The 9,623-nt window shown below is 44.6% G+C and overlaps 1 protein-coding gene across 1 annotated transcript; it reads left to right on the top strand.

The window, feature by feature from the left end:
• The first annotated feature begins 3,579 nt into the window (after positions 1 to 3,579).
• Positions 3,580 to 6,909, top strand: LOC144668145 (transducin-like enhancer protein 4). The gene is made up of 5 exons (XM_078529899.1): positions 3,580 to 3,660; positions 3,884 to 3,981; positions 4,335 to 4,398; positions 5,035 to 5,079; positions 6,799 to 6,909. Exons 1-5 carry the CDS (start codon positions 3,637 to 3,639, stop codon positions 6,907 to 6,909), a joined length of 342 nt encoding a protein of 113 aa, XP_078386025.1. The 5' UTR covers positions 3,580 to 3,636.
• The last annotated feature ends 2,714 nt before the right edge of the window (positions 6,910 to 9,623 follow it).

Here is a 9,623-nt window from a genome sequence, read left to right as displayed (position 1 = left end):
TATAATGCCTTTAACATAGTGAAATATTGCCACGCACTCCCAACACCATTATCAAATAAAATTTGACACCGAGCCGGTAGGACAACTCGCCAAAAGCTTGGTCAAAGTGTTCGGTTTTTAGGATCATTCTGAAGGACAGCGAGACAGAGAGGTTTAGGGAGGGGATTCCAGAGCTTAGGACCCAGGCAGCTGAAGACACAGCCAGAATTGAAGGGGTGTAGAGATCTTGGTGAGTTGTATGGCTGGAGAAGGTTACAGAGACAGGGATAGCCAAGGCCACAAAGGGCTTTTAAAACAGGAAGGTTTCCCCTTTAATCAGCATCACAAAAAAAGATGTCCTGGTCATTATCATGGGAGCTTGCTGTGCGCAAACTGGGTGCTGTGTTTTCTACATTGCAACAGTGACTAAACACTGGATGTAAAGCACTTTGGGATGTCCTGTGGCTGTGAAAGGTTCTGTATAAATATAAATGCGAATCTTTCTATTTTTATATAATAAAGTTCCGAAGAAGTGTCGTATCAGATGTCGAAGGTTAACTGTCACCTTCTCCACAGATGCTGCTAGACCTGCTGAGTTTTTCCAGCACTTTTTGTTTTTTTAAAATTCTTTCATGGGCTCTGGGTATCACTGGTATGGCCAGCATTGTGCTGCCCATCCCTAATTGCCCTTGAACTGAGCGGCTTGCTGGGCCATTTCAGAGGGCAGTTAAGAGTCAACCGCTGCTGTCTGGAGTCACAAGTAGGCCAGATCAGGTAAGGATGGCAGATTTCCCTCCCCTAAAGGACATCAGTGAACCAAATAGATTTTTACAGCAAAAAAAAATGATAGCTTCATGAGACAAGCTTTTCAATTCCAGATTTATTGATTGGATTTGAACCCTTGGCACCCCCCCCCCCCCCTCCCCCCGGAGAATTTGCTGTAGCCCTGGATTACTCGTCCTGTGACTTATGCCACTATGCCCGCCATCCAGATCGCCAGCATCTGCAGTAATTTGCTGTTATTCTTTCCTTTTTTTTAATGTTGTTTCCGAATGCACTTACTCCCATTACTTCCTACACTTCTATAGCGTTCTCTCCAGAGCTATAAGCTCCATTCCTGGATTTCTTTCCTACCATCATATTTCAGCCAAGCCTTTCCCAGTTAGTTTCAGTCCCACGTGGGATGTTTGCAGCGTTCTCAATTAACCGGCCAATGAAAACTAATCTTTTCAGTAGCAAATGACCCTGACACTTCATGTAATATAAACAGTTGAAACGATTCCAATTAGGACTCGAACGGACATTGAACACTTTAAAAATAATTGTCAAGCGCTTGAGATTTATACACTAAGGTCATAATTTATTGCAATGGAACAGATCACGACAAGATGCAAACAAAATAAGATATTTTTTTTCCTCTGTTTTAGTGCTTGTGGTGTTAGATGGGGCTGAATGGGAAATTAAACAATGACAAAAGTTGGGGCAACCTATTCCAACCCGTCAAAAACTTTCCTTTATTGCGGTCGTGGCTTCAAACGACATGATTTTTGTTTCTCTCTGAGTGCATTAAAAGTTATCGTTCTGCCTTAGATACTAAGATCATGAGAACATTGCACTAATCAGCCTTTTAATTTTACTTCAATTTCTTCCTGTGTTTGTACATCTGCGTCTGTTGATATGGAAAGATTTATTTAAACATTTTTTTTTCCGGGGTGGGGGGTGTGGTGGTGGGGGGGTTAGGCTTTGGAAACAAGAATCTGTAAATATTAAGTTAAAAGCTTCTAAAATTGGGGATAGAGGCTTAAAATTGAATAACCTGGGGAGGGTGGAAAAAAAAAGCCTGAACTTTTATATATCTTCATGTGGGCGACTGTTCAAATTGGCTGCGCTCCCTTTCAAAAGGCATCTTATGATTAACATTTGCTAAGTATCGACTGTCACCAGAGTTGATGGGATTTGCAGTGATGTGATCATCAGTTTTTATTAATGTTTTTCTACAGAATAAAAGAAACAAAAAATGTGGCTGCTTCAGATTTTCTGCCTCTCTCTCTCTACACTCCCCCCCCCCCCCCATATCCTTTTACCACATGGTACTGACAGATTGTTTGAGCTGTTGGGGGAAAGACATTCAAAACTAATTAAGCAGCATTCCAGTCGCTATTTGCAAGCACTAGGCAGAATCAAAGGCATTTGTCAGCGCCGCAGCCACGGCTGCCCCCACGTGGGTTTGATGGACAGCTCGTAGAGAGCAGACGGAGGGGCGGCTCCCGGGAGCGGCTGTGATTGACAGGGACGGGGGCCGGCGACCAATGGCGGAACGGGACGCGGGGCGGGCGGGAGCCGATTGGCCGGCGGCGCGGGAGGCTGGGCCCCGCCCCTCCCCCCTCCTCTTTCCCAGGCGCACGGGACCCCACGTGGGGTGCGGAGCGCGCTGATTGGCCGGGCGGGCTTGCGGAACGTTGGTTACTTTCCACCCAAATATGGTCAAGGCTCTCGCGGCAGTTTCGGAGGAAAAGAAAGGAGGGGGCTCAGTATTACAGAGAGAGAGAGAGAAGGAGGGGGGGAAGCCGCGTGGTGTGGATTGTGTGTCTGTCTGTGTGTGGCATTCACTCTGATCGCTTGCAATTTGCAGAGACCCCTCGATCTTTTGCTGCGGGAGCACAAGCAGCAGCAACAACAACAACAACAACAAAAGAGTTGCAAAATATTACCAATCGGTGGAGGAAAAGGGAAATCGCCTTGGAATCGTGTCAATTGCAACACAGCAACAACATCGCCGTGCTGAACTTAATTGAAGATTACTGCAATTTTCTTTTTTTTTGTCGTCGTCCTCCTCCTCCTCCTCCTCTACACCGATCCGATCGCGGGAAAGGGAAAGAAGCCACCATGATCTCTCCGGCAGTCCGTGCCCGTGTGGGATTTGCTGCTCCTTTGGAACTCCGAGGCTACTGTCTTTGCTACTGAACGTTCGATTTTCGAACCTCCGCCGGGAGCCGGCGTTCCAAAACGCGGTCTCCGGGTTCCAAAACCCCGGGTCAAAGTTCCAAATTCCAGCCCGCACGTTCCAAAGTGGACGCCAGCTCCAATATTTTCTCTGTCTGTCTATCTATCTATATAGATAGATATCCGGGCACGGTTTGTGTCTGCATCGCCTTGATCAAACTGATCTACGACTTTATTATTATTTTTTTTGAATTCTATGCCCGTTGAAAGAGGAGCTGCTGCTGATTTTCTTATATTATATATATATATATACATAAACGTGTATCTCTGGTTCGTCGGACGCCGCTGACTGTGTGCCATGATCTGCTTTTATCCAGAGTGTGTTGGAGCCCCTCTTGTTTTATAGCACAAAGGGACTTCTTTTTTTTTGTAATTAAAACCCCCCCCCCCCTCGCCTCCAGCCGGAGAGGACTTACTGCTTTGTTCTGTTGCACTGGGAGTGGTTCTGATCCTGAGCGGCGTGGCGGTGGACTCTTTTTACAGCTGTTTTTTTTCTCCCCCCCCCCCCCCCCCTCTCTCTGTGTGTGTGGGGTTACATTTTTTGCCGATCGATCGCTGGACTTGTGTATCTCTTGTGTCGTGTTGTTTCCTTCCCTTTGTATCCCTTCCCTTTCCCCCCCCTCCCCTCCTAACCGGGGATACATTGTTTAAGAGATGTATCCTCAAGGCAGGCACCCGGTAAGTGTGTTTCTCTCTTGTTTCATTTTCGCTACCAACATGTCTTTTTATAACTTGAATAGCCCGAGTTTTGCCGTGTTTCTTTTCTGAGTCACTGTATCGAGCAATGTATTGGTTGCTTTTTGTTGTTGTTGTTGTTTGCTAGCGTCAAAGTGGATTTGATGTTCTGTTCTTTGGGAGTGGGGGGGCTTTAAAAAAATAATTCTGCTGCTGTACCTTGCAGGCTCCCCATCAACCTGCCCAACCGTTCAAATTCACCGTGGCGGAATCGTGCGACCGGATCAAAGAGGAATTTCAGTTCTTACAAGCGCAGTATCACAGGTGGGTTAAAGCGTTTTCTGTATTGAGGCTGGGGAGTTTGTTCAGAGAGAGAGAGAGATCAGAATCTAGTACAATTCCCCCCCCCCCTAGTCTCTCTCGGCCTCTCCCCTTCCTTGCATTGGCAATTCATTCAATTACAAGGGCGACTGTATTTTTTAGTGATAATATTGAGCAATCAAGCCAATCAGCTATTTATTTGCCTTGTGTAGGTTAGTACAGTCATGTAAACAAGCTTTTTAAATTATTCAGAGCGTGTGATGTAAATTCATTGTTTGGTTAATGTGTTGACATAGTCTCGGTTCCCTGAACCCCTTGAAATTGATACTTTTTCCTCCATGGCTTCTTTCATTCAGTTTAAAAATGGAATGTGATAAACTCGCAAATGAGAAAACCGAGATGCAGCGTCACTATGTTATGGTAAGTGTGTTCTCTGTCTGTCTCTGTCTCTCTCTGGCTGCTATGTTTTTGTATTAATCCACGTTAACATTTCCCAGTTAATTATCATTAAGAGCTGATTCAAAATGGGACATGGTTGCAGCCGCTGACACACATCCAGTCTGGTTTTACCAATCCTTTTTAAGTATTAAGGCCTAACTAATGATTCTAGAGATTTTGAAACGCACAACTGACGCTAAAACTTAATGCATTTAAAGTTAGCATCTAGCGTTGATTACTAATAGTTGATTTCTTTTGTACTGGGGCACTGTGTTAGTTGCTGAACACTCAGCACTGTTTTCCTGTGACTATTTGGATTTTTTTTTGAAAAAAAAATAAAGTAAATGGGGGTGTACACGTATGGTCTGTGAGCCAGCAATTTACCACTTCCGTGACTACAGCTGTTTGTTAAGAATTTAAGATAAAAGTCCAGGCAGTTGAGATCAAAACCCAGAGTATTAAAAACAAATTGGGTACAAAGAAATGAATGGCACATGAAGGGAGGGGGGGGGTGGGAAATAGTCAAGTGGGAAAATAAGAGGCCAGTTCAATTTGCAGGGAGATTTTTTAAATATTCCAGAATGTAAATTAATGTGCTTTTGACTCTTACTGTTTCAGTATTACGAGATGTCTTATGGGCTGAATATTGAAATGCACAAACAGGTAAGTGTACAGTTGGGAAATATGTCACTTTTGTTTGGGGGGGGTGGTGGAGTGTGATGGGGAGTTGCTGTAACTCGTGTTTTGGTTGCTACAGTACATTAAAACAAATTCACTTGTTCCCACAGATTGCTTTTTTGGCTATATCCTGTTTTTGCAGGGGGGGGCGGTGGAGGGGGGCGGTGGTGGGTGAAATTTTGGGTTTGTTGTGAATAGTTGTGGATTTAAAACGTGTTTTGAGTTGTGGGTGGCATTTCCACATTCTGCCACAAGTTGGTGCTGTAAACTGCTACTTCCGACTGGCACCCAGCTTTACTTTTTACAGAGAGCACATTCTGAAACGCTCCTTTTCAAACATCTGTCAGTCTCTGGTTCCCAAATATCTCTCCACAGCATTATGTGTTACTAATTAGAAGTAACGTGAAACTTGGGTAATCTGTCAGGAACTTAAAGGGACAGGGTTCCTTTTGTTGCATCTCACTTTTGAAGAGATCAGGACTCCCACCCCCCCTCCCCTGTATATTCTTCCCGACTAAGGCTTCAGTTCTCCTTTTCAATGTCAAAGCCATTTAAAATTAATGAGAGGATGTTCCATGAATAAAAGAGTAAACCAGGTTTTTTTTTCCCTTAGGACAATTGTAATTGGCCTTTCCTCTGTCCTCTTCAAAGGGGAAATGCATTGTTTTTTTTTAAGAACTTTTTTTGGATGGTACTTGTGGAATCGCACTCCAGTGCTGAGTTGATACTGTGAGACCAAGAGGAGAGAGAGAGAGGGAGGGATATGGACAACTGGGGAATCCTAAGGCAAACTCATTTGAATGATCTTAGTTTTAATGGAAGTTGGTGCTCTGCTTTGTTTAAATGGGGACCTGTCCCACTCGTTCTGGCCTTGCAGAGCAGACATTCGGCAACATTCAGGCATTTGTTCAGTCACCTTCTTCCCGACTCCCAACAATACAGAAACACTTAAAAGCAGCTCCTCGAGTTTGTCAGGTCATATTTGCTCTGATTAATGCATGCATGGTTTCTGTTCAGCACATGTGTTTGGAGGTGTGATTGTGCAAAGCAGGCATTGGGTATGGAATGGGGGTAGGCGTTTAAAGTTTGGTTTTAATCCTGAGTACCTCCAGGGAGTTTGTTTAAAGTGGTGGCAGATTTTATTTATCTCCCTGTGACAATTTATAAAATAGTAATTGCAGTGATGCTATCCCAGTCAGCTCGGCGGGGGAGGGGTTCAGTGACCTCTTCAATTCCTTGTCAGTTCACTGTTAGTGAACCGCTTGTGCAGTGACTCCAAAAGCTGGCTCTGAACGGCATGGTGGATTTCAGAAATCAGTCAGTCAGATATTTTGAATCTTGTGGGTATCTCTGCCTCGCCTCCTGTGCTACACGTTTATTGTCATTTTATATTTGTCCTAAGTTTTCTGTGCTTACCCACCCAGCTTTTTCATAATGTTTCTACCTCTGGCACTGATCGCCAATGACTTCAAAGGGAGAAATGCAAGGGCAAGTGTTGGAATGTGATGTGCTGAGCAGATCAGATCATATCTAGATGGGGAGGGGCTCTCTGGCTGTGGGAGTGAAGATACAGTACTCAGATCACTCCAGACTGTTTTGGCTACTGACCCGTGGCCTTTCAGAGCAGCAGGTGAAGAGTTGCAGGATTGGGTGATGTACGAACAAGCTGTTTGGAGGTGTTGATGATGACTCCTTGACCTACAGATCTCTGGGCTGAAATTTAGAACCACAGGAGACACGTTGCACTATTGGACTTACAATCTTTCTAACAAGATGTTAAACCGATGCCCTGCCTGTCCATACAGGTGGATGTAAAAGGTCTAACGAGAAAATTGTATTTTGAAGAAGAGGGGAATTCTCCCTGACCTGGCCAGAATTTCTCTCTTTTCCCCCCACCCCAACATCATTCTAGGCCGTGGGGGGGGAAACAGATTATCTGGTACAATTGCACTACAGGAAGATTGCTGCCTATAAATTGGCTTCTGCGTTTCCTACACCAGTGACTACACTTCAAAAAGTACTTCATTGGCTTTTGTTAGTTGCTGACATTGTGAAAAACGCTCTATCAATGCGAGTTCTGGTTAATCCCTGCATAGCTGCAGTTTGTCGACGTTTCTTGTGTACACTGATTCCTGCTCTGATTTACTGACCCATGTGCACTTCCAAAAGGGGAATGATTAGATAGCGAGAGGTGGAACACTACTGTTTTCCTGGGATGTGAGGTTAGATGTAGGATCCCTTAAGTGAGTTCTGTTAGTTCAGCACAGAGCATTGACCTGTGTCTGTTGGGGCTCAGTTTCTGACTGGCTAAGTTCACTGATCCCTTGCCACAGATTCCTCATTGTAACTATGTGAATAACAAAGGAAGAAAGAATTGCATTTTGTACAGCATTTTTCACCTCAGTACATCAATGAATTACTTATGAAGTAACCAATTCGAGGCAAAATAAATGACTAGTTAATCTGCTTTTAGTGATTGTGAGTTGAGGGATAGATATTGCCCAGGACACCAATCTCGTCCTCTTCCAAATAGCATCATGGGATCTTTACGTTTACTCAAAAAGACAGACAGTGTCTCGGTTTAACTTCTCATCTGAAAGTCTTGCATGCCTGGCAGTGCAGCACTCCTTCAGCACTGTACTGAAAGTGTCGGCCTGAATTATATGTTCAAGTCTCTGGGGTGGGACTTGAACCCACAACTGACAGGGTGGTAGTGTAGTGGTAATGTTTCTAGACTAGCAATCCAGAGGCCTGGACTAATGCTTCGGAGACAAGTGTTCAAATTTCCCATGTAAGTGGAAGAACTTAAACTTGACTAATTTTAAATAATCTGGATTAAAATGCTAGCCTCATTAGTAATGACCACAAAACTCCATCATAACCCATCTGATTCACTCACATCCTTCAGGGAAGGAATCTATCATCCTTGCCCGGTCTGGCCTACACGTAACCCCCAGACTCTTAGCAATGTGGTTGACTCCTAACTGCTCCCTGAAATAGCTGAGCGAGACTGGGTTGTAGACAGGTTTGCCATCACCTGCTTGAGGGCAGTTGGGGGGTGGATAATAAATGCTGACCTTGCTGTGAACGCTCATCCCAAGAATGAAATTTATATATATATATATTTTTTTTAAAAACCTGACTCCGAGCCAAGGCTGGGATTTATTTATTCAAATTAAAATGGAAAGGGTGAAACTTGTAGGGACGAGCTTCAGATTTCTGCTGATCAATGATGGTCAGGTGCAGTGGCTTGGAGAACTGTGCCTCTGAAGTTGATGACTGCCCAGCTAGATGATGTGCTCTTGTATTTTCCTTTTGAAGATGCCCAGCAAGGGTCTGTTCCTGGTTTTACTGTATCGTTTGGGTTTGCCTGATGTTGGGGTAGGTCAGGGAGGAGTACAATGAGACCAGAGTTTGTGGTTTGTGTTGCTTGATGCAGCAGCTGTGTGGGTCTGTGATAGTTCGGGTGCAAACTAAGAGCTCTCCTCTCCTGCTTTACCACGAGCTGCACTGTTGCCCGTGGGAGTTTACCTCCGTGTGCATTTTATTAATGTAAAGCTGCCAGAGTAGTGGAAGTTTTCCATTCTCTCTCTATCTTACTTCCAGATCCCTCTGTGGGCCTTGCCTCTCCCTGTCCCAGTAACCTCCTCCAGCCCTATGACCCTCTGAGCATGTGTACACTTGCCTTATCTAAACATTACAATGGGAGCTTTCTTCCTGAATGTAGGGAAAGCAATAAACCAGCTTTAATGAATCTTTTGTCATTCCTGTGTACTGTTCCTTTAGGGAGCTGAAAGGGGTTTTGCTGAGCACTGAACATCAATAATAGTTGTACAGTATTTTGACTTCTGCAAGTGGCCTTCACCGGTACTATGTCTTCTGTTGGAGTGCAGATTAATGGAATTAAATGAGGTTTTGTATGGTTGGAAACCTCCCAGCCTGTCATTGGCCTTGTAGCATGTTGTTTCCCCAACATGGTTACTGGAGGAGTGTCTGCAATAGGTGCTGTGTAGCAGAACCAGTTATTTCCATGAGCGTGCCCAGGCAAATGTGAGGTCCTGTACACTGGCTGTACCTCAGTGAAGAAGTCTTTAAGCTTAAAGAGGCCTCAGCTGGATAGCAATTCAAGATCAACCTTCCAGTGCCAGTGGGCGAGGGAGGGACAAAGGGCCCAGAGAGGGAATTCCCAATTTGGGTGTGTGTTCAGCGAATCCTGTTGGGAATGTGCCTTTATTTGGATGTCAGGAAGGGATGGACTCGTACTCTGATTCTCTTCCTGTTCTCCCCACAAAAACACAAGTCTTGCAATTATACAGCGCCTTTCACAGCCTGTTTAGGACAACCCAACATTCTTTCAGGCCATTGAGGTAGGAACGTAGGAGTTGGAGTTGACCATTTAGCTCCATGAGACTTCTCCACCATTTAATAAGATCATGGCTGATCATCGACCTCAGCTCCACTTTACTGTCTGATTTCAGATCCCCTCAGTGCCTTTAAATCTATTGATCTCAGTCTCGAACATACTGAGT

The sequence above is a fragment of the Cetorhinus maximus genome, chromosome 26, assembly GCF_964194155.1.
Source record: "Cetorhinus maximus chromosome 26, sCetMax3.hap1.1, whole genome shotgun sequence".
Classification (NCBI taxonomy): domain Eukaryota; kingdom Metazoa; phylum Chordata; class Chondrichthyes; order Lamniformes; family Cetorhinidae; genus Cetorhinus; species Cetorhinus maximus.
This window is presented reverse-complemented; position numbering and strand designations above follow the sequence as displayed.